A 25,408-nucleotide genomic window follows, 5' to 3' on the forward strand; every position below is an offset into this window, starting at 1 on the left:
TTGAATGTCTTTCTCTCTTTGTCCTTGCTTAGAGAGATAAAGAGGAGGACATCAGAAAGGCAGTCAGAAAATCAATCCCTGTCTGCCAAAGACAGAGAGAGAGAGAGAGGGGAAGCGACAGAGCAGAAGGAGAAAGCAACAGAGTGAGAAGAGCAGAGACAGGGCAAACAGGGTGATGCAAGAGGTATGATCACAGAGAGAGAGAGCGAGAGAGAGAGAGAGAGAGAGAGAGAGAGAGGGGAAGCACGCAATGCTTTAGAGAAGAACCCCAGGTTCAGAGCCCCCTGCTCCTTCCAAAGATCTTCCATTCCAACACTCCCACTCATGACCTTTTATTTCCTCCTAAAACCGACCCCTCTCTCACCCCCCTCTTTGATTGACCTTTTTCATTTGTTGGCCCTGAAAAAAAGTGAAACAGGAATTCAGGACAGCCATCAGTCTTTGAGTCCTAACCAGTTTCCTTAAATGAAAAACCACCGCTTCGGGCGGATAAATAGAAGATGTGCTATGCGTGAGACTCCGCATGACTAACCTTATGCGTCAACGTTAAAACAGAATGTCTGCATCGTTAGACTGCAGGAGAGCTTTTCTCCTGTTTCACCAGGGGACACTTACAAAGAGTCCTGTGTGGGACCGATGTAAAAATGTTTTACTGCTGACAGTGTTGATCACTTACGTCACATTTACCAAAAACACTTTTATCTAAAGTTTGCTCAGAGCAAAACGAACACACAAGCGTTCCTCGTGCTGCTGGGGAATTTGAATTCCCCTACTGTGTAACACAGGCATTGTGCCTCCCCATTAGAGCGCCAGGAACGCGAGTGCCTCTCGGTGAAAAAAGACGGCCGACTCTGTGACGTGATGCACATCTACATAAACATCACATCTATCTCTTCACATCTATCTCTCGCTTCCGCCACAGGCAATGAAGGGTATGCCTCAAAACAGCCAGCAGCACCAAACGCATAAAAGTCACCACCATGGCCTCAATAGTTCTACACGCCACAGCGGGGGGGTTCACCATGGAAACATTGATCAGTGTTCATCGTGGAAAAGGGCAGGGTGCGGTGAACAGCCCAAGGTCAAAAGTAGGTCCTGGCGCGCTGCAGGCCTCCACAGCAAGCGTGGTGTGATGTGAGGAGGGTGGCTTCCTGATAGCTGGCTGTTTCCTGTGGGGAATGCTGAGCTGGTTTCTGTGATCTAGTTTCTTCAGCTTCACAGCTCTATCCTCGCCTGTCTAGCCTCTCCCCAGGGTCTCTCTCTCTCTCTCTCTCTCTCTCTCTCTCTCTCTCTTTCTCACTAAAACACACAACACACTCTCTTACATAGGCACATAACACATAAATAACTATGAGAGTCATTTGGAGTGCCTTCACTTCAGCTCAGTCAGGTTATTTTAAGATACCGGTATGTTAAAAGAAATGATAACATTATAATATCAACTACACAACACAACACATTGACAGATTTTCAACAGCTTACTCTTCATCTCTACTCTTAATGAGACCCTCCATCGTCTAAATATGGCTACTACAGCAGTACATTTAATCAGCCACAAAAGGAGAGTCAGAGAGCAGTGTCAGAGAGTGGCTGTTGTGTTTATTCAAATGACCACAGAAGCCACTGAAGAGGGCCTTTGAGGTGTATGTGTGTGTGTGTGTGTCTGTCGATTTGTGTGTGAGTGCCTGTACAAAAGTATGCATGTGTATAAATGTGTGTGTGTGACGTGTGTGTTACGTGTGCGTGCGAGCATGTGTACATGTGCTGACTGAGGTCACAGTCATCTGTCTGACGTAGTGGCTGCCTTTTTTTGTCCCCGGCAGAGAGCAGCGCAGCGCGTACCACACCACAGCACTCTCTCCTCAGGCGGTGCAGGGCAAAAGTTTGCACTGAGCTCGTCAGGGCCACACAGCGACTCTGACAGCTCTGCCCGGGTTGCAGCAGCAACAACAACAAAAAACTACAAATCCCACATAGCAGCTGACAATGGGCTGGTGGAGATCTGTAGGAATTCACTACACATCAGAGCCGGATCCGGGCCGGAGTCAAACGCGGTGTGGGATTTGTAGTTTTTTGTTGCTGGGAGGCCTATCACTGTGTGCACTGTGAACGGCAGCGGATGGACCCAGGTCTTTGATTTATAGAGGAACAGGCGCATGTCTTGAATCATTAATTGCAGCCCTGAAGTGGTGAGGGCTTGTAACTGATCATTGTAGCATGGACTAGACTGTGTGCCACTCTGCATTATTCCACTTTAACATTGCAGCCCTGAATCACACAAACACCTCCAGGATCTTTATGGAAGTTGTATGTGTTTGTGTGCGTGTGCGTGTGTGTGTGTGTGTGTGTGTGTGTGTGTGTGTGTGTGTGTGTGTGTGTGTGTATGTGTGCGCGTGCACGTATTTGTGAGTGAGTGTGTGCAAGCGTGACACAGAGAGAAAGGGTAAAGGATGTTAGGATGTTAAATAATTTTAAAATGTGTGCGCGTGTGTGTATGTATATGTGTGTGTGTGAACGTGTGTGTGTGTGTGTGTGCATGCGTGGGTGTGAGTATGGCTGAGTTGTGTAAGGCTAGCGCCACGCGAGCAGCCTTGCCATGGCGACCTGCCAGTTCTCGTCACCATCAACCATTGCCGCGCCAACATCATTGCCTGTCCTGACTTTGAGAGTGACGGGGCTGACTTTCCCTATAGAGCTCTGCCAGTGCGGTGGCCATTTTGGGAGCACATGACCCAGAGCACTCCATTCTGCTCCGGCTGCTTTGTCGCTTCGTAGCATGCCCACATTCAAAAACCCTCAAGCACACACACACACACACAGACACACACACACACACACAGGCACACACACACACACACACATGCACACACACACACATGCACCCACACACACAGCCCACTACACACACACACACTAGAGAGTCTTTCACGCAGTCACACAAGTCCTGGAGGAGCAACAAGCGCGCACACACATTAGTGTGGGAGGACCATTTTATAATCTCCCCTTCTCTGATGTGAGCTGATGTGAAGATTCTCTGATTGCTACAGAGTCGCTACTTTATAAGCCATGCGTTTTCTAATTGTACGAAGGGCAACCCTGCCAAAATGTCTCTGCATTTTTTTAAGTGGAATATATTACACTCACAACTGTAATAAAATCAGTGTATGTGCCCACTGCAAGAAATGGAGAAATGGGCAGGCAGGCCAAGCAATAAAGCTGATTTGACTCATTGCATGCTCTTCCTCCGGACCTCACTAATAACCCAAAACCAACTGCTGCGCTTAAAAATAGCCTCAGAAGGAGTGCTTCTACCAGAGCCCTGTGCTCTTCGCAGAAATCAGAGGGAGAAAGCAGAGAGCAAAAGCTTACTGCTGAATTATATACAGCATGTTCCACATGCCAACAGGTCCCCTCGGAAGTGCGCTGCTGAGGTAAAATGTCACAGTTCAGGGATGAGCGCTCAGACAGGCCAACCGACAAGGGACAGTGGAAGGACATGAATATGCATGCCTGTGTGTGTGTGTGTGTGTGTGTGTGTGTGTGTCTGTGTGTGTGTGTGGGTCTTAATGAGTAGGACCACTTATTACCCCACACACACTTATATAAAACCATAGAACACACTTTAAGGCAAGATGCAAATTCCAAATAGATCCTGATTCTTACATGACTGTGTACTGAATACTTAATACCAAAATGCATTACGGTATTAACAGCCAACGTCGAGCCAAAACTTATGACTGACACTTTTTCATGTTATGTTCAATGTTACAAGGCATTTAGCTGAGGATAGCATAATCCTCAGTATCATATACATCTCTGCAGTATTTATAGTTTTAATTGCACTCATTCTATTTTGGAGTCTAATTTGGAGTCTAAAGTGCTGGTTTTGTCCACCTAAATGAGTGACAAGCAGCAGAGAGATGAATCTGAGCCACTCTCCTCCTGCAAACCACCTCCACATTGAATCCCCATTGAGAGAGAAACAGGCAGAGATGCATGTTTAAACTGGGCACCTCAGAAAGAACACAAGCCCTGAAGAGCTGCACTCCGACGGGAGCTGTGAGTCAGAGTTAGAGAAATATGAGCCACACACTAACACAGACATTTAAACAACGCACGCACACAAACATTTAAACATGCAGACACACACACACACACACACACACAAATTCACATCAACATACACACAGAGACATTTAAACATGCCAGCACAAAGATATTTAAACATGCAGACACACACACACACACACACACACACACACACAAACACACACACACTAATACACATCAACATACACACAGAGACATTTAAACATGCCAGCACAAAGATATTTAAACATGCAGACACACACACACACACACACACACACACACACACACACACACACACACACTAATACACATCAACATACACACAGAGACATTTAAACATGCCAGCACAAAGATATTTAAACATCAAATTGAAACATACACATTTACATATACACATACACACACACACTCTCTCTGCTTCGGTGAGAAAGAAAAAAAGGCAAGCAGGCACCACAGCGATCCCGCTTTTAAGCAAAACCACATTCTACAAGACAAACATATCTTTCAGCAGCACTTCATTAAGGTTCACTGAAAGTTTGTCTTCTGATATAGCACATTAAAAATGTAATGTGTGGAATTTTCAGGCCAGTACAGGAAAGCTGAGCTGCCGCTTGTTCTCTTTTCTTTTTGCGGTATTTGCTGTTGCTGGAGCTAGGGATGCTATGGCCTGATTAAATAAATGAGAACAGTTCCATTGCGATGAAAAGTCGCTCTGATAATAACAAGGCGGTTTTGCGATGGCTGGTTGAGTCCAGTCGTAACTGCCTCACTGGGAGCGAATACACAGTGGAACAAAGACGCTAATTTGTTGGATACAACGGGTTTCTGTGTGAGTGTTTATGTGTGTGTGTGTGTGTGTGTGTGTGTGTGTGTCGTGTGTGAGAGAGAGAGAGAGAGAGAGCGAGAGAGAGAGAGAGAGAGAGAAGATGTGTGTGTGTGTGTGTGTGTATTTGCATGCTCCAAAAGCATGGTTTAACATATGTACTAAGTGGGTATGGGGATGTATATAAATCGGCTGCGTAGGCAGAGCACTTTTACGCTGTGTGTTTTGAGTAGGTGGAGAGAAACAGTTCTTTTGCAGGAGAGTGGGAGCACTTTCATATGTTGCTGGCAGGTAGTCATCAGTGAAATATGACCAGGATTTTTCACTTCTATTCTACTGATGTTGTCATTTCACAACCCTTCACACATGCAAGAGGACCATGTTGGACTGAGGTACCGGAGGCATCACATGGCAAATGCACTGAATTTGCAGGCTGCCAACTGCACTGTGATCTGATCCTGGAGACATCATAGTGAGTTGATGATTTTTCACTCTTTGCCCCTCTCTCTCTTTATGGTCCCCAGCAGACTCCGATTAATTCACTGACTCACCAAGCCGTCAGGGCCATGTTAAATTGCTACTACTGCAGACCGCCAAACATCAAGCTTTGCACATCAATAATCAAAACACTGGAAACATTGTACAATTCTAGAACAGTCATCCTGTTGGACTCCGTATAGACATTCCACACTGCCAAAGGTTGTGAAAGATGCATGATGATGCCACAACTCTCCACTGTGGCTTCTCACTACAACCACACTGGGCTAAATATTCATCTATGGTGTTGTGAACAGAAGAGTCACAAACATTAAAATCCTGCCTTTTATTCATGACCCCCCCCCCCCCCCCCACACACACACATACACACCCAAAACCAACCAATGCATGATTCAGTATCAAATGATAAATTAACAGAGGCAATCAAGCAGCAGTTGTCCAGTTTAAAATATTGCTTCTGAAAGTATGCCAAGCTGGATTCAATAACAAAAAAACAAAGTTAATTAATGAGCAATCCCAACATCATTGAAAATGTTCCAAAAGGGCCCAATCTTGTGTCACTTTCTACAGTATCTCTGACAATGCATTGAAAGGCCCTGAAATAACTGGATGGAATAGATGAGTAAAATACAATACAACAGAATAGATTTTTGTTTGCAGACTAAATATATTAAATTGCAAAATATAAAAAACCGAGGTGATAACCGATGTGTGTGTGTGTGTGTGTGTGTGTGTGTGTGTGTGTGTGTGTGTGTGTGTGTGTGTGTGTGTGTGTGTGTGTGTGTGTGTGTGAGTGTGTGTAGCCCAGTAACTCTCACATTGATTCCCCCCTTCCCCTCTGGTCAAAGGATGTCAAGGGATAACATAGATTACATTCTGAGCAAACAGGGTGCAATTCACTCGACCCCCGACCAAGAGAAAGCATTCTCCAGAGAGTTCTCTACTTCTGACGCCAGCAGCACGCTGATCAAGCAAATGAAACTGCAGCAAGAAAACAAAGGGCCTTGTAGTGTGATTTCTCTTTCTCCTCTGATCCTCTCCTCTCTCGTTTTTAAAAGCCACTCTGCATCCGCTTGCCTCCTTCTTTCAAACACAAAACATCTGGTGTTCTTCTATTTAAAAAAGATATATAAGAAGCCCTAAGTATGCCCGAGCAGGCTTAGTCACATGCCAAGTACTCCCACAGACAAAACAGAGCCAATTTTAAACGCACAACCACAGCCGCCACGCAAAAACCAAAGTATGTACTGTAAATACTGATTATGTACTGATTTCCCATAGCTGGCTCTTTGAAGTCAATGACAGTAAGTGCAATCCATAATTCAGCCCGATGAAGAGTGGGATGTGTGTATGCGGAGCTCGGTGGCGAGGGGAATGTCATGAGACGAGGAGAGAGAGAGAGAGAGAGAGAGAGAGAGAGAGTCTCATCAGTACTCAGCACTTCATCCTCCTTCCTCTTTTATTTAGGTCATTAGAGTCATGATATGATCTCACACAAAGATGACATTTTGAACTGTGAACACACGTTTCCAGATCATAAATGAGGGCATTTGTGCTTCACCCAAGTCATTATCACAGAAAACAACTCTTCACAGATGATCCAGGACATTTGCCCTAATACCACCTACCAAAGAATGTTAGACTACCTGCCACTGCAATGGCAGGTACCCAACATGACCCATGCAAACATAAAACATGTGACAGCTTCCCCAGAAACACTGGTCCTCAGGCTATTTTTACTTGCGCGTTTGTCATCCCAATTAAGATGTGGTGGTGAGGAAATAATGCACTGCACAACCTGTCACAATGTTGCAAAGACAAAGAGGTCCTCTTTCTTTACTAAGATATGCCACTTTTTCTAGCTTTGCACCTTCATCTGTTTTTTTCTCTCTCTAATCGAGCTGTTGTTGTTTTCACTTTATATTTTTATCCTCTACAGCATATGTTACTGTCTTACTGTGTGCTGGTAAGGTAATGAACTATACTAGGCTTTATTATTGTCAAACTCAATACGCCTGTTAACTTTGAAAAAAAATGATTTTCCGTGCTAATGACCTGAAGATGTAAGTGGTGATTTAAGCTGTTTTCACATCATATGTCAGTTGACTCAAAACAAAACACGATCAGCCAATGAAACGATAATGTCTACGGTTGTTTAGATGTCGGCAACTAAAAACTGTTTTTGAAGACCAATCTGCCCACTTGTTTACCGTTTTGTACTTTGCGAAAAGTTCATTCTGCTTTTATGTTTCCAGTTCAAGGCAGCTATGTGATGTAACAGTCTAGTGACACGCAGGCCGCTGGGGGGGGGGGGGGGGGGGGGGGGGGGGGTGGGGGGGGAGGCGGGCGGTACTAAGACGAGCCAGACAGGTGCTTCTAAGAGCTCAATCCATTGACCACAGGGGAGGCCGGTGAAGACCATCAATGCCATTCAAAGGGCAGTCATGAGCCAAACCTCATATTACAGATCTCATACTTTCTCCCTCCCTCCCTCTCTCTCTCTCTCTCTCTTCTGGTGCTTCTGTGTGCATATGAGCTATTTGAGAAGGTGTGCATGTGCATGTGCATGTGCATGTGTACTGATCACGTGATCTGGTGCAAGTGCATGTTCGGTATGTCTGAACATCTTCTGGAGTTCACGTCAACTGTATGCAATACATGCGAAAATAAGTGCTCATGTCCCTTGAGAGAAAGGCAGAAATCTCTGCAGTGGAAAATAACATAAAAGTTTAAGAATGACTCTATCCCAGACAACGGGGAAAGAAGATTATAGAAGATTTCTAGAAAATCTACAAAATGTTTGGTTCTGATCCACATCAAGCCTTGATGCCTTTCACAGTGAACTGATCTCTCAGATGCTTTTTGTAATATGTTTCTTGAGAAAGTGCTTCCATCTCTCAGTGCACCTCATTTATGCCACACTTTTATGAGATCAAGCTGGACTGCCTCATTGCTATAAATATACAGGTAGCATATAGGCCATCCTAGTTTGAAGTGTTAGTCTGTCTTAGCATCATTGTTCAAAAGGACCTAACATCACATGCAGACAGGCTATTATATCATACTCCATTAGAAGTCACTATCATGTGTGTGTGTATATATATATATATATATATATATATATATATATATATATATATATATATATATATATATATGTATATATATGTATATATATATATATGTATATATACTGTATATATCATTGACACTGAGCCCTTGTTGTACTGTACTATGTGTAAATTGCATGGTGTGCTGTGAATTGTTCATGGCTCTGTCTACGTGACCTGTTTTTCTAAGGCCATTGTACAGAGAGGAGAGACATACAAGTTTTATGGTCATCATTCACACTGGCCGCACAGCAGTTCTCTGGTCTGCCAATTTATACAATACTCTTCTATCACACCAAAGTTTCATTCAGTAAAATGACAGCGAGGAAAGACTTGAGATGTTCTGATGTGTGCACACATGGGGAAAATATGAATGAACGTTACCTCAACTACCAACCTTAAAATACCATATGTGCTGTCCAGTTTGCTGCTGGCTACATGTGGATTTACTTTTACATTTAGTCTATTAACCCCTAGAGCTGGCCTACATAGAGGCAGATAGATAATTGCTGAGGTTCTCACTGGCCCACTTCCTGTACAGACGCTGCCTGGTACAGCTCATTTAACTCCAGGCTTATTTGCGGGCACCCTTTCTACCAGGCCAGCTCAATAGCCCCGGGCTGGTGACTCCCTCTACAACCTCTACAAACAAATAGGCAAGAAAATCCATTACGGGGCCCTGGATTTCAGCGCAGCAAGATGGCAAGCAAGAGAAGAGAGGACATTAACCTCTAATGACAAGTGCCGTAAATAGCCATTTTATTATTACAATAAAAACACACACAGGGTGGAAAGGCCTTTCCAGTGCATGAGCATGTGTACAGATGTCACTTCTAAGAAACATCAAATGAAGCATCCCCGGTCTAAGTGAACATTCCTTCAGTAACACCCAAGGCTCCTTTAGCAAGAGAAGAAGACTGCCAACCACCATGTCCTCCTTTCTCTCCCCTTTTCTCTGGTCCTCCCTGAGTCTATTAGCAAATGTTGTCAAACCAATCCTTTCTTTAAAGGAGATGAGACTGAACTGCAACTCAGACACAGTGAAGGAAAATCTTGGGATGCTGAAAGGAATCAGTCCTTTAGTGTTGTATCTGTCACACTAAAACATTGCAGTTGATCTTTTTTTGACTTTGATGTTTATAGCAGCCGGTTACAAATCAGAGATGGGTAGACTGCCAAAGTTCCCCTTTACATACTAAAACATGTGACGTTAGTTTTGCAGTACAACGTCGGAACATACCTCCCACTTGTTGTCAGTTTTGTATAAGTAGCCTATTAACAACTTGATACTCACATGCATGAGTGACCGAGAAACTGTTGGAGGATTCAAGATTATCCACGTTGTAATTTAAGTGGAACGGCTTTTCCGTTACATTTTGATTGGTGTTGTAGAGCTGGACAGCGAAGCGAAACGCGCTGTGCTCCTGAACAGTAGAGCGCATGAACAGTCCGCCTGAAACAGGGGAAAAAATTGAATTAGAGATTACGTAGCCTACTTAGATAATATTTCAACTTTTTCAAAATGTTCAATGTCCGTCACGATTCTTAGAGAGCTGTAAGAGACTGTCACATAGTGTAAAAGTATTAGGCCTACAAAAAAAAATAAACAAGGCAGATGTTACACATACACGAGTAATGCTACTATCTGATTTAAAGTTGTCACTTAACTTTAAGAGCAATTTCGTTGCGTGCAAAAGGTTCAAGGTCCTATCACACAAAATAACATGGAAAAAAGTAATGACATTGCCTACCTATGTTAATTTGATTTGGAAATCCCGCAAAAGATTCCCCGACGAGGCACGGGAGAAACAGGACGGTCGCTATCAAACGGTGCCCCATTTTCTCCTTTGGCTTCAACTCCGCGAGCGAAAGTGAGACGGGGAAACCATGAACGCGGATGGTGGAAAGAGCAAAGAAAAATCTGAACGATATGAATGGACTTATCTGTCCACTGCGCCAAGGATACGCAGCGAGAAATGAGACGAAGTACTCGCCCAGTCGCGAATAACGCAGTCGCCCAGCCAAGACGTCTGTCCAGAGGACGGTGGACTCAAGAAGACTACAGTTCGCACTGTAAGTAGCCTACGAATCGACTAGCAACATCACACAGGATGATAACTCGCCTTGACGTTGGATAACACTAGCATCCCATCCGCACACAGCGCTGCTGCAGCCCGGCGCGTGCGTGTGTGTGTGTGTGTGTGTGAGAGAGAGTGTGTGTATGAGGGTGTAAATGTGAGGGTGTGAGTGTGTGAGAAAACGAGCGAGCAAGAGAGAGAGAAGAGCTCGTGTCAAAAATGTTACCAATAGCTTTTAAAAAAATCTCCAGTCTTTTAAGTCAAGTATTATCTGTTCAATAATGCCCGTGGGTGACTAGAATTTAAAGTAGTCGTCCTCTTTGAAAATTCTAGAACAGAGGTGGCGTGTTCCCATTCCCATTTGATACACCTTAATATATAAATTGAAAATGAAAAATGTGGCATGGAAGATGGATTAGAAGACGTAAAATGTAATTTTACAAATCAGTCCCTGTATAACTGTAGGCTATATTTAAGAATAATCTATGTCCAGATTGAACTGTGTCAGTAAAATCAGTTCTCAACCTTAAATGCTTTGTCACAACTGGTTTCATGCTTAACACGTTCTTTCACATTCATTTGTAAATGAATTACTTTCCTCTCTAACTCTATTCCTCAGTATCACTTCCGCTGCAGTTCGGTGGGGAGTGTATGGGTAAATGGATCACAATGTGCAATATTTATCAGGAGGATGATGGCCTTTTTATTCTCCATGCAAGTTTCAAGGGCAATTGCAACTCGTCAGCACACAGACAGAGCTTCTCTGACAAGGCCTCTCGCTTGGGGTCTGAGTGGATCAATGCATATTGATTCAGCAGATCTACCACATCAGAACCCAGAGTAGATGCCTCTGCTTTAGGGTGTACTAGAAAAGAGACTCATTATCATGCAGACTAGAGGGGGCAATGTGCTCCTGTGTGCAATTGAAACAGTATACATTTATTATACATGGATTCTGATAGGTCTCAAGTTCAGAGCATGTGTACAGGAGTTCATGCAAAGAACTGTGAAAAGTAGAGGATAGAGCATGTATGCCATGTGGAACTTCATTCAGTGGGGGAGGGTGCATCACCAGCAGGAGGTGAAACCATTTTTTTTAAATGTTTTTCTTTGCTTCTCTCTTTTTTTAATTTACACAAAAAAGACACAAAACCAATGCTACCACATAGATGCTACCAACAGAATGACCATTTAATTACCCTGCCACACCTTAACATGTCCACCTCACTCTTTACCCCCCGGACAATCACCCCCTGAAACAGCTCATTTGGAATGCATGGGATGCATATTGTTATTAAGGCTAACAGTTCTGCTCCTAAAATGTGCTTGGCTGAATTGTATTTTAGCCATGCTTACATTCTCAGACAGAGGCACGCCTCTGACGTGTCCCCTGCTTCACCTATGAGTGCATGCTTGGCACTGATGAAGTACACATTTTCCTCATGTTAGTTTACACCTAAAGCAAAGAAAGACACCACGACAAATGAAATATTTGTCTGTATCAAATGCATAATGATATTAATAGAAGCGAACTTAGTACTTCAGTTCATTGCATTAGCCCTGGTCAGCGTTGGCTGTTCACGACACATAACCAGCATCTATCCAGTTTAAAAGAACACCACTCTTTTTCTGGCGCCTTTTTTGTTAGCACATTTGAAATTTTAAGAGAGGGTAGCAAAGCTTTCATTTCATGGCGAAGTGAACACATCTGCCAGTTGCTTCACTTTGGTGACTTATATTACACCTTTGACTATTCTGTGAAATAATGTAATCCTGTTAGTTTTGTCTGCAGACTTATATGGGAGACCTTGTGGCAACTTTCCCTCTGTGCCAGAGTATCTCAAGTCCTTGTGCAAATATTAAAATACTCTTTTATTTGTATGAAGCTATTTACAGCAAAGTCTAAGCCATAGGACTAGTCTGTGTGATCAAACACTTGCCCATTGCCCTCAAGACACACATGAATTTGTCTTGACTAATGATGACTCGTTTATGACCTACGGATAAGGAATACATATTATTCTATTTGAGAAAGTATAGTGTGTGTGGTGGCCATTTTGTGTTTTAATGATAATGAAATATGTAAGCATTTTAAGCCAAACTACCAAACACTGGTACAAGATAATTGGCCATTTGAAAAAAACATCATATAACCACTCACATGTAAGCAGGCAAAATCTCTCTCTCTCTCTCTCTCTCTCTCTTTCTCAGCATAGGCCTGAGGGACCGAGCTGGCCTATATTCAGCCGAGTTCCACTTGCACAGTGAGCAGTGAAACAAACCCCTCCCACTTTCACTAATTAAGACTGTGGAGGAATCACTGTCTCTCTCTTTCTCTCTTACCCCTCTACTTTCATCCTTCATTTAGGGATGCAGAGAGTATGAGTGTGGGCACTACTGGCTGGTGATATTTAATTACATTATAAATAGCAACCAAGATTTTCTCAAGACATTATTTGCCCTACTTAGGGGGGCAGTATTTTGTAAGGTCCTTGGCTGACTGGCCCAATGTGTTTCAGGTTCACGCTTAGTCTGTTATCAAGTATGCTGTCATCACTCCTTTTTTTCTGCATGGTATTATCAGGCGGTAATGTGGCTGGCTCCGATCGTAGGCTATTTGAGTGTGTGAAATGGGTGGCATATGTTTGACAGCCCGGGGTCTGTGGGTGCATGCTCTTCAGATGGAGGTTTACATGTGTGAGCATGCATGTGTGCAGATGCCGTATGTCTGTTAGGCTGAGGGCGGCGCTTGGACCTGATGAGTATTACTGACACTGGCACACACACTGGCACACACAGGCACAGGTAGGAGCTGACGCTCCAGTGGTTCAGGCCCACTGGAGGCATGTGTGTGTGTGTGTGTGTTTCAGTATGAATACTGTATGTGTGGGAGTGTGTTGGTGTGTTTGTGTGTGTGTGTTTCAGTATGAATACTGTATGTGTGGGAGTGTGTGTGTGTGTGTGTGTGTGTGTGTGTGTGTGTGTTTGTTTGTGTTTGTGTTTGTGTGTTTGTGTGTGTGTGCCCGCATGCGTGTTTGGTCAAGCGCATCCTGACGAGCATATCTAGCGTCACCTAATTAAAAATGAAAAATCGGTTTGTAAATACTGTGGCTCTCGGTACACAGCAGCACGGCTTTTGTCATCCGCTGTCATTCCACATCACTGCCACGTGGTGACGGCTGCTCAGAGGCGTGCTGATGGAGGAGGGTGATGGGGCCCGCGGGCTTGTTTGGTGGGCCACTGTTGAGCCAGCAGAGCCTGACTTTTTCAATTAAACTCAAATCTGCTCAAACCACATACCACCCCATACAAGGGCTGAAGATTCACTTCTTACTGTAAGCACTCAGGAATCACTCACTCTCACAACTATCAAAGCAAGATTGCATACAAGCAAGCAATGCCATACAGAATCATTAGAAGAAAACAAATACAAATAAACAGGATTGAAATTAAACACTCCATTATGCAATTTAATTTTCCTATGGAGTCATAATATGATTTCTCCTAAATGCCCACAAATATAACAATAGCGCTGTTTAAAATGACAAAGTGATAGTGGATTACATAGTGATTTCACACTTAATTTTCCTCTGCCCATCTTTCTGCAACCCTTGCTGTGTTTTTGGAGTGAAATATCCCCCCCCCCCCCCCCCCCCCCCCCCCCCCCGATGGTCTAGTGATGGTTCAGAAACGGACAACAAAACACCTCTGCTCAGCACACTGTGTTGGCAGATGCTGTGCTGCTTGTGTTGCCAAATCAGCTCCCCTGTCCTGTTCTGTGACAGGTGCCTAAATTTCTCAGTCTTTTCTGCAATGCTCTGGGTATTTCTTGACATTTTCAAGATGAAGTGTGAGAACACATAATTCAACGGTTCACATCGATAATTCCCAGTCTGTCTGGGCGCATTTGTGAATCTGTGCGGAATGGTAACCTTATTAAATCTGACAATGCAATTATAGGGTCAGTAAGCATGCAGACACTATTATCAAATGCGGATGTGTGGATATCGGCAGTGGTGCTTCCGTTTTTTGTATATCAGAGGTCAACCTCTCCCGACTGATTCTAAATTGTTTTACATTGTTATTTACTATAGTACTGCACGGTCTCTTAAGCACGACCTCTTGCCTGTTTTTAACCTTAAAGACATTCACTTTAATTAAATATGTAGATGTTATGGACAAACGACCGGCCACCCATTAGGTATCCACTTCACTCACAGCAAACAGAGAATGGCAGACCTGGAAAGATAAAGCGACAGGAAGCAGAGGAGTGGGTGAGGTTAAGTCGTCCCTTCTCCGTGAGCCGCTGATGTTACATGTTGTTAACCGCGATAGGCCCATATAAAACGCGGAACGAGATGAGCGCTCGCTCGCAGAGCAGCACAGATTTCACGTCTGGCTACCGCTCACCTCATGCATAATGCATAAGGATCCACTCTCCTCCCGCCTCCACTCCAGTTAAGCGGCACAATGGAGACACAACAGTCTCCCACAGGTAAGAGCCGGCGCTGCACTCCACCACATCCCCACAGCTCGGCTGAATCAGTGTAGAGATTAGACTGCACCACTCATAGCAGCAAAATACACCTCAGAACGCAAGCATATATACTATAGTCGCCATACTGGAAGTTAATAAGCAAGCAATAAGCAATGGGAAGATAAGCAAATAATAGTGGAAAAAATGTCAGGGTTGAAAACATGGATGACTAAGTGTAGTGTGATTTTGTAGGCGCATGTCTGTGATGTTTTTTTTTTGACAAATGTGTTTTATGACATATCATTTTTTTCTGAACTGTCCATTGCGAGAGTTTTGAGCAGGCAGTTCTAAATGTATTCACACGCGCTAATTGTCTAGCGGCTCTTGTTGAGCACTTGCCACTTTTTTTCAGTAAAAGGGCATCGTCATGGGAACCATTTAGCATGCCTGTCCAAATGAATGCAGGAGCTTACTTATTTTAGATTGAAACATCTTATGTCTTATGCCTCTTATGTCACTGAATATTAAAAAGCATCAGGCTTTGTCAGTCCAATGTAGTGATGTGTTTCCATCCTGTTGGCTAACCTCCATAAGCTTGTCCAGTCCCATGCATCTGAATGGGGAATTTGGGGTTTAAGAATCCCAGAGAATGTCAGACTTTAGCCACAAATCCTAGGGTCTGTTTAAAGTTCCTTATGGATGTGCTGTTAGTACCCACAATTAATGACTGTCTTAAGCAGGGGTCTCAAACTCAAATTACCCAGGGGCCGATGAGCGTCCAGTCTGGTTATTGGGGGGCCAGATTTTTACGGTAAACATTGGGGTGGCCCATTTAAATCAATGGAACTTTTTTTTTTTTAATCAATGTAACTTTGAGGGCCGGATAAAATCGCTTGGGGGGCCGGAATTGGCCCCCTGGGCCTGAGTTTGAGACCCCTGGTCTTAAGCACCAATGTACCAAATTGAAAGTCTTAATGTATTCAGCAGACTTCCCAAAATAAGGACTTGGCTGGATGTGACTGTATTTGTGCTGATTACTGCTTGTAAAAAAAAAGAAAAAAAAGAAAGACAAACAAGTTTAGCCTACAGCGGTCATGTCAAGACTACAGTACATCATGGTGACATGACGTGACGTCAAACACTGAAGTTCTAGCCATCTGAGGCAGATCATGGCAGACAGTTTCTGTCAAACAGATGTGTCTCTGACAACTGAAATAACAGCTTTAGTCCAGAGCATCATTTCAGGAGGCCCCAATGCATCACCGTGAGTCCTGTCGAGGACACCTTAGCTGTTAAGAGTATAATAAACACATCATCAACAGAGGTTTGTTCTCTACACAGACCCCTCTATTTCACAGCAAGCCAGATCAGCTGGGGGGCAAGTCAGGACCAAAGGGGCAATTCATCAGAGTGTGTCCGTCCTCTAAAATGGGCCCAGGGGAAACAAACCGCCCTTCCTGCCGTGCTGTAGCCTCGTTCGCAGTCAGCATTATTTCTCTGCATGACGAGCTGATGCCCCGAAGCTAGTCTGGCTTTGACAACAATGTTGTATCACAGTCACTTACCATCATTAGCATCGGAATCCACATTGTTATAGATGTTACTGCTGAGAAGAGAGGGGAAGTGACACGTACAGAGGCGTGTATTTTCTACAAGACAGCAGCACAAACTTAAAAATATATCCAGTTTGAAATGAAAGGTTTGCAAATGAAACTGCTGCTCGCACATAACAGAATTGTTCATTTAGGCCTAACAAAAATGAAATTATTATTATTGAAGTTTAAATGCGGAGTTGGGCTTAACAAAGGTATATATAAAAAAAAAACATGGCAATATTGGTAAGGGAGGAACTTTTGTTTATTTCAATTATCTGACAAACACATTTGTATGTGATAACAAAATAAATATTTCACAGAGATTTGTTGTGGATAAATAATTTATTGTGAACTATAAATCCCTTTGAAAGCTCCATGACCTGTACAAATATGTTTAGGACCAGATGATTACAAAAACATTAAAAACAATAAAATAAAACCATCCCAAAAACAACAGTTATCTAAGGAGACTTGCCCGAGTGGCTCCGTCTCCCTGGCCTTCCTCCCGTTCCTCCTCTTCCTCACTGCCCTCCTCTGAGCTGTGCATGACGGCCGCGCTCAGAACCTGCAGGTCACCCAGCACTGACATCAACGCATCTGAGAGCCGGAGGGCCACAAGGGATGGACACAGAAGCAGAGACAGAGACAAGGACAAGATGATCAGAGACACAGCGTCCTCTCAGCATATGTTGACATGCCAACAGAGGGCAACGCTGCTGAGAAACACTGCCTGGATTAGACACATTACGAAATAAAGGTTGTTTGCCATCGCCCCCAAATTCACCACTAACACAGTTTGCCCTTCGTTTCACTCTATTGGCTTCTGACAACAATGCAGCCTTCTAAAAAACTACCCACAGTGTTGTCAAGGGCGTCGTTAGGATAAAAAAAAAAAAAAAACGATAGCAGAGAGGCGATTACCGTGAGCATGGGGCTGCACCACCTGACCCTCCTTCTCCCTCTCCCGCTGCTGCTGATCTGGGGCCTGTGAAGGGAGCCGCACCGCGCCCCTGAGTCTCCTGTACTCACTCATCAGCCCCTGCTCGTGCACCACCGCCTGCAACATCAGTCACAAAGAATCAAAGGACGGAGCGGCCCGGCGCTGCCAGCCTCCTGGAGCTGCCTCAGGGCCCCTCGGTCTGAAGAGGACTCCGCTCCAGGTTACCTCTTCTTCTTCTTAAAAAGGAACTTTTTTTGGTCTCCCTTGACATAGTCATCATAGGCTTGCTCATGATGGACTTCAAAACATGGCTTCTGAAAACCACCTTGAGAAAACTCATTGGCACAATGTATATAAGATCAGACTAAGCTACTGTTGTTGAATGTATGCCGGTCAGAGACAAACACCAATATCGGTTTACAAAGGAAATGGAGATGAAAATAGAGATACTATTTGCTGTTCTTGTGGTACAGAAAAAACTGGTTGAGAAGATCAAAGTCCACCAAGGAGCAAATTGACTGGTTAAAATAAACAGGTGCAAGTAAAAGTATGTGGTAAAAACATAGCAGGACTTCTACTTTAGGGTAATGATCCCTTTAACGCTGCTCAGCAGGCAGATCCAGCCTGCTGCTTGAACTGAGGTTCACGAGGAGGGCGGCTGACAGACGGGTATGGATGGGAAGGGGTTGCGGTGCGTGATTACATGTGTACTCACTAACAGCAGGTTCCTGTCTCTGTCTTTGTCCTTGAGCTGCTTGTTAAGCAGAGTGATCTCTTTGAGGGCGTGCTCACTTTGGAGCGCTTGTGCGGCTCGCTCCTGCTCTCCAGCCCTCACTGCCTGCCGCTCACACTGCCTCAGGGATACCACTGCGCGCACGCACACAAACACACACCGTATACGCCCACCACACAAACACACAAAAACACACCGCATACGTCCACCACACATACACCCACGCATACACCCACAGTCCCATACACATACACAGAAACACACATCACGCATACAAAGACACACACGGACACCCACACATCACGCATACACAGACACACACACCACGCATACACATCACGCATACAAAGACACACACAGACACCCACACATCACGCATACACAGACACACACACCACGCATACACATACAGAGAGAAACATTAAATGGATGCATGTTTGACTGGTAGCTGTGTGTGGGCAGGTAAACCAGTGGGAGTGTGTTTACCTGCTTTAGTGTGTTCTCTTCGGGCTGTGTTCACTTGGGCCTCCAGGGCTCTTAGCTGGGTTCTGCACCGACTCTCCACTTCTGAAAGTTTCTGCTTTGATTCTATGACCAGGACATACACAACACACACAGGACACAAAAAGGGCTCAGTTCAGACCGTGTCCACTAGAGGACAGCAGTGAGCTTCAAACTAAGGTTATAGAAAAACATATAAATTAATTCAGAGAAATTATGTGGGATTTCTTTACAATTATAATGATAATACCATATTGTCAATCTGCAATTAAGTTTTAAAAAGATAGTGGTTTTAATGACCCATCCTTCTGTGTGGGCCAGCTAGTTCTGGTAATTCCAATGTGCATCATTTTCCTTTCAACACAGATTTTTGTTTCTTCTCCAGAATCAAAATTGCGCCAAATATGACATCAGAAGTTTCTTGTTTGGTTCCCCGTCAGAACTGTCATTCTTTCAAATATGCTTTCCCATTGGCTCACCCTGCTCAGTCTGCTCTTGCTTGAGTTGAGCCTCCTCACGCAGCTCCGCAAGGAGGCCCTCCAGCTCCCGCCTACGCTCGTGCCCCTGCTGTCGCTCTAGCTCACTCTCCCGGCGACTGGCCTCAGCGTCCCCAGCCTCCTGCTGGCTCTGCACCAGGGCCTGGCTCAGCCGGCCCACCTCACGGTCCACTGAGGAAGCCACATCACACACAGGTTAGACCCCAGACCTCCACTGAGGAAGCCACATCACACACAGGTTAGACCCCAGACCTCCACTGAGGAAGCCACATCACACACAGGTTAGACCCCAGACCTCCACTGAGGAAGCCACATCACACACAGGTTAGACCCCAGACCTCCACTGAGGAAGCCACATCACACACAGGTTAGACCCCAGACCTCCACTGAGGAAGCCACATCACACACAGGTTAGACCCCAGACCTCCACTGAGGAAGCCACATCACACACAGGTTAGACCCCAGACCTCCACTGAGGAAGCCACATCACACACAGGTTAGACCCCAGACCGCCCAAAGAGAGCTTGCAACTCCAGCTGGACTCTCAAGTGAAGTATTTAGCTTTCAGGGAGGACAGTACCCACACAGTTGAATCTAGGGTTAGGGTTAGTTGGCCTAACCCTAGTTGGCCTTCTTAGTAGAGTAGGGCTGTTCTGAGGAAGCCACATCACACACAAGTTAGACCCCAGACCGCCCAAAGAGAGCCTGCAACTCCAGCTGGACTCCCAAGTAAAGCATTCAGCGCTCAGATAGGACAGTACCCACACAGTTGAATCTAGGGTTAGGGTTAGTTGGCCTAACCCTAGTTGGCCTTCTTAGTAGAGTAGGGTTGTTCTTATAGGGGTGTCGAGATACTTCACTATAGTGTTGCATACTGTAAACAGATGTAAGGTAAAAATGTAGCCCGTGCTGAAAGGAAATGTGGGTGAACTCACTCTTCTCCTGCAGGTCAGTGAGGGCACTCTGGATCAGGTTTGGGGTGCGTTTGAGTTCCTGTGCCAGTTTATCCCTCTCTTCACTCAACATCGCCACCTCTGTCTGGAGGTCTGCAATGCACCTTCTGCACAAAACATTTAAGATGTAACACACCTCAAACCAAGAGTCTCACAAGACTCTTTTCATACTCTGACTGCTTCAGTTCAATGCTTGACTATATTCGCCCTCGTTATAAGTCATTAGTACCTGTCTGAAAGGGTCTCGGTAGGTTTTGCTGTCTGTTGAACTTTTCTCAAAGCCTCTCTTCTCATGAGCAGACCTGTACATACAGAAAAAACGGGGTCAGATATATTAATTCAAATATATAGTGGGGACAGAACTGCCCACTGTCAGGCAATGCCATTACCTTTATCATATGTCATTTAAACTTAAATACGGAGCTCATACGGCAAAAAAAAAAAAGACACACACAAACATACCTTGAATGGTATCAATTCTTCTTGTGGCAAAAGTAACTCTCTGTCCTAAGCCACTGAGATGGCTCTGAGCAGATTCAAAGTCAGCCATGTTCCTCTCAAACAGAAGACCGCAGCTAAGACAGAAATATGATGTGAAATTGTTGTCATTTTATGATCATTTTTTTTAAACAAAAATGTGTGTTTGTCTATGCACCTTTGCACATTCTCTGTGATATCCTTTAGCGCTTTTGCACAGCTCTGGTTTTCCTGTCTCAGTCTATCGTTTTCCTCCTTGACCCTGGCCAAATCCTGTTTCAGCGTCTGTTAAACATTCAAACATGAACAATCACACGACAGTCTAGGTCAGAGCTGGGTACAGGGTTCACATGGCTGCAGGTCTCCAGTCCAACCCAGGAGGAACACACCTGATACAACCAGTCACCTGTCTGGACCGGAGACTGCAGCCGGGTTGCCATCCAACGGCTTGATGCACAATTTGAATAATCAAATAGGAAATACTGCATGGACACACTTGGAATTTGCATACAATACTCGCTAATGGCGATAAGAAATAAAAAAAAATCTGAGGGGTTGATGGAAAACTAAGGGTCATGGTTTATTCGTATAACAGTGTATTTATTGCGATTTCATGATGCGTTTCCATTAAAGTTTCCCTGACAACTTTAAGATTTGAAACCGCAACTCCCCGTTTGATTAAGAGTGTCCAGTTTTAATTTGCATAGCACAGTTGATGGGCACACATTTTCAGGAATGCACTTCAAATATGTGAATGAGTTGTGATGGAAACACAGCTTGGGTTGAGTTCATAGGGTCGAATGAATCAGGTGCGCCACTTCTTAAATGAAAACCTGCAGTGACCGCGGCCCTCCATGGAAAGGTCTAAGCAGCGTAGAGGTCTACGTAGCCACGTTTTTCCAAATAAAAGTCGAAGTTTGGGGCAGACAAGATATAGCCTAGGCAAGATAAGTCTAATCTTGCCTAGGCTATATCTTGTATAATACAAGATATAGCCTTCGACTTTTATTTTGAAAAACGTTGCTACGTAGACCTCTACGCTGCTTCATGGCAGGAGGACACAAGCACGAGGAAACGCAAGGCAGAGGCAGCGGCAGCGGCAGCGGCACACTGACCTGTGTGTGGAGACACTGAAGGTCCAGCTGAGCCTGCCGGTCCTGTAGCGTGTGCTGAACCACACTGTGCTGGTTCCTCTCTCTTTCCAACTCCTCCTCCAGAGAACAGATCTGAGCACAAAATTACACAACCGTACACACACAAACAAACAAACAAACAAACAAACACACACCCACACACAATTAGTTCTGTTCTGTTTAGCAATCAAGTATAGAACTATAATCTGTGCAAAACTAATGACATAGTATGTAACCACATCATTATTTTCCATTTCAACTGAGAATGCATATTGTAATGAAATGATAAGGGCTCATTATATGTGCCCAGTAATGAGAACCAGTAAGGGTCCACATTAATAATTAAGGCAGTACATTAAGTCATTTGTGGAATACTGTTTTGCTTCAGTGCATTAATCTGTATGCACATGGCATGCCCACAATTAAGTAAAGTGGCCCTTGAGCTTGGATACACACAGCCACACACACACACACACACACACACACACACACACACACACACACACACACACACACACACACACACACACACACACACACAGTGGACTTACAGTGGTGTGCAGAGTGTTCTTCTCTCCGCTGAAGTTCAGGTCTTTGGACCTCAGCTGCACCAGGAGTATGAACACCTTGTGTCTCCACTGGGCCAGCACTCTGCTGCCTTTACCGCTGCCTTTCAGTATAGAGCCGCAGTTCATCTGCATTAAAACCAAACTCGAAGTTCACGTGCGTGGCCGCCCGACATGCCTACAGTTAAGCCTCAAGTGATAATCAAGATTAAATGGGGGACTGGTATTTAAAATGTCCTCAACCACCTCCCACAACAAGCATCCAGCCCTCTATAAACCTCCTTCTGCATATGTGCATGCTGCAGTGCTAACCACAATATCCTCATGTAGTCTATTAGCTGAAGTTCATATGTTATATATTATGTGCAGTATGGCTATAGAGCAAGGAAGAGTATGAACACATTTAGTGTCTGTAATCACATGTTGTCTGTCATTGAATATGCTGTTTGTCCACTGAACTGTGGGGGAAACTCCGTCCATAAACATCCCCTCTGGGTTGGCCTCATTGAGCCCACAGCACAGCAGACACTGGATACGTGTAGAGTGGTCACTTGGACGGAGGGTTGTGCGAGATCAGCAGTGCTCTGCTCACCTCATCATTGAGCTCCTTCTCCTGAATGGCTAAAATGTCATTCACAGACTTCAGCCTGATGTCCACGAGCTCCAGGGCTGTCTGTAGGGCCTCTTTCTCTTTCTCAAGTCTCTATAATACAATCACAGCAAATCCAAAATCCAAAAGACTATGACCAAATAACAAAGGGTGAAACAAAACTGTGGCTTGCTATCAATTGGATCTAAACGATGAGACATTGATCGTTGTGTCCAATAAATCTTCTTACATATGTTCTTCCTCTACCTGTATTTTCTCTGTCAACCTCTCCTGTTCTCCTCTCTCTGGAGTAAGTTGTCCAATGTACGTCCGAAGACTCTGAATCGTCTCTCCCTGAGCCTCAAAGTCTTGATGCAATTGCCTGAGCACAACACCAAAGCGAAAGAGCCCATGGAAATGTACTCACAATAACAACAAGTTTCTCATACAATTATACATAACATCGCGCCCCCAGGAACCCATTCTGCCAAGTAAGAGTTGGTAGTGTGCTACAGATCCTGCATGGAAGCGTTGCTGCTTTAAAAAGGGACCCAAAAGGAACCCTCAAGCACACAGATTTAAATAGATTTCGCAACTTCTAACTCAAATCAAATAATGTATTTACAATTTATACAAAAACTACCATACCAAAGGTTTCCATAGGTTTACACAGCCTGAGAAATATGCACATACCGTAGCTGTTCTCGCAGACCGTCTCTCTCGGTGCTGATATCCTGCAAACGGCCTTTAAGTGACGTTACTTCCTGGGTGACATCACTCAGTCTGAGCTGCTGGTCACCATTGACCCGTTTCAAAATGTCCAGCTCTTCTCTATGGCCCAATGACATCTGCTCCATCTAAAAAGTCAGATAGATATTTTCCAATTAAAGTATGTCCTATGGCATCTCATTATCCGGTGGTGTTTTGAGATTATTGCTGAACATAGAGACAACATCCAAGAGGACATCTTCAACATAACCCCGACAGTTCAACATCCAAAATGCTCCATGTTTTGAGTGTCTAATGCCAAACATTAGCTGACCTGACTCTGATGTGTTCGCATGGCTCTCTCTAGCTCCTCTCGAAGCCTTGATGCTTCTAAGATGGCCTCCTGCTTGGCTTGGAGACTCTGTTTCTGGGATTCACATGTCAGTCTCTGGACATCCTTACTGGAGGCTTCCTGCTCCCTCAGATACCTATTTCGTTCTTCAGAAAAGTCCCTCTGAAGTTTGTCTAACTGCAATCAGAAAAAAAAAATACCTTGTAGCAACATTTCATTTGCCAAACAATTTCATTAGCAGGACAGTGCTCTTCTAAATAACATGCATTCAAAAATGTGAGGCTGAATTATAGAACGTGTATTCGCCACAAAGAGAGTGACAGAGACGTGACTAGTTTATACCCCCCTGACCTGAGTGGTGAGTTTCTCTCTTTCCTCTCTCCTCTGGGTCAGCTCCAGTATGTTCTGGGCCAGCTCAGCTTTACAGCGGCACATCTCAGCACGCAACTCCTCCAACTCATGATTCTGCCTGTCATTTAAGGGAAAGAGTCGGGTGCAAAGACGACATTAACAAGTTGTATGCCAACCATTTGACCAAACCAAACTGAAAAACAAATGGCATGGGGGAACCAATAAACATTTACATTTGTATTTAAAACACGTATTATACTACGTGTCTGTTTTACAAACTAATAACCATCAAACAAGAGTTTTATTTTTTATTTTTTTAGAGGGTACCTGTGAATAGTGCTTTCTTTCTCCCTCATCTCCTCCCTCTGTCTGACAGCATTGTCTCTCAAGGTCTCCACCTGTCCTCGTAGCCTCTCGCTCTCTGCACGCAGTCTTTCAAGATCCAAACGCCACTCTGACTCCAGCCCACCTCGCTCTCCACACCTAGGAAGACAACATCGCAACAGTCTGCACGTAAGCCTTGTTCAATCTACAAGGTGGGCTATATATCTGATAATTAAGACGTCCGTATCCCTAACGCTTTTGTGGTTACCTTGCCAAGTGTGTGTTGTGCTGAGCTGAAGGTGAACGGTCCCTTTTTTCTTTGAGTCTCTGATTTTCTTCACGAAGTTCCAGTATCTCCTTATTGGTCTGGGTGATGGCCAGCCATGGATCCCCTGGCATAGATGCAGATAGAGGGGTCCAAGGCATTGTTGTCTCACTAAATCTCCGGGGTCCTGACAATGCCGAAGGACCGATGTGGGAACCTGTTACTGATCCAGCAGAGAGCTGATGTCCTGGTAGAGAAGCAGGTGTGGAGTGGTGGCTCGAAATGAAATGAGAAGGGGGCATCAGATTCCTCTGGGTATTCCCTGAAAAAAAGAACAGTACGGTGC

At 44.4% G+C, this 25,408-nt stretch overlaps 2 protein-coding genes across 3 annotated transcripts in view; both read right to left on the reverse strand.

The window, feature by feature from the left end:
- Nucleotides 1–10,362, reverse strand: part of gria3a (glutamate receptor, ionotropic, AMPA 3a) — a gene marked incomplete at both ends in the record, with an annotated part of 57,162 nt that extends 46,800 nt beyond the window's left edge. For both annotated transcript variants that reach the window (XM_080856264.1, XM_080856263.1), the window contains 2 exons: nucleotides 9,818–9,976; nucleotides 10,275–10,362. In XM_080856264.1, the coding sequence (XP_080712390.1) occupies nucleotides 9,818–9,976; nucleotides 10,275–10,362 (247 nt within the window). The remainder of the gene's footprint in view (nucleotides 1–9,817; nucleotides 9,977–10,274) is intronic.
- Nucleotides 10,363–16,314: 5,952 nt separating this feature from the next.
- Nucleotides 16,315–25,196, reverse strand: cchcr1 (coiled-coil alpha-helical rod protein 1; the record flags this gene model as incomplete). Its single annotated transcript, XM_080846289.1, has 17 exons — nucleotides 16,315–16,367; nucleotides 17,145–17,270; nucleotides 17,595–17,730; nucleotides 18,329–18,480; nucleotides 18,833–18,934; nucleotides 19,327–19,515; nucleotides 20,280–20,404; nucleotides 20,953–21,059; nucleotides 21,890–22,000; nucleotides 22,459–22,602; nucleotides 23,066–23,176; nucleotides 23,330–23,444; nucleotides 23,756–23,919; nucleotides 24,105–24,299; nucleotides 24,474–24,591; nucleotides 24,801–24,956; nucleotides 25,066–25,196. The coding sequence occupies 17 exons, from the start codon at nucleotides 25,194–25,196 to the stop codon at nucleotides 16,315–16,317; spliced, it is 2,235 nt and encodes a 744-aa protein (XP_080702415.1).
- Nucleotides 25,197–25,408: the final 212 nt, after the last annotated feature.

The sequence above is a fragment of the Sprattus sprattus genome, assembly GCF_963457725.1.
Source record: "Sprattus sprattus genome assembly, chromosome: 1".
Lineage (NCBI taxonomy): Eukaryota > Metazoa > Chordata > Actinopteri > Clupeiformes > Clupeidae > Sprattus > Sprattus sprattus.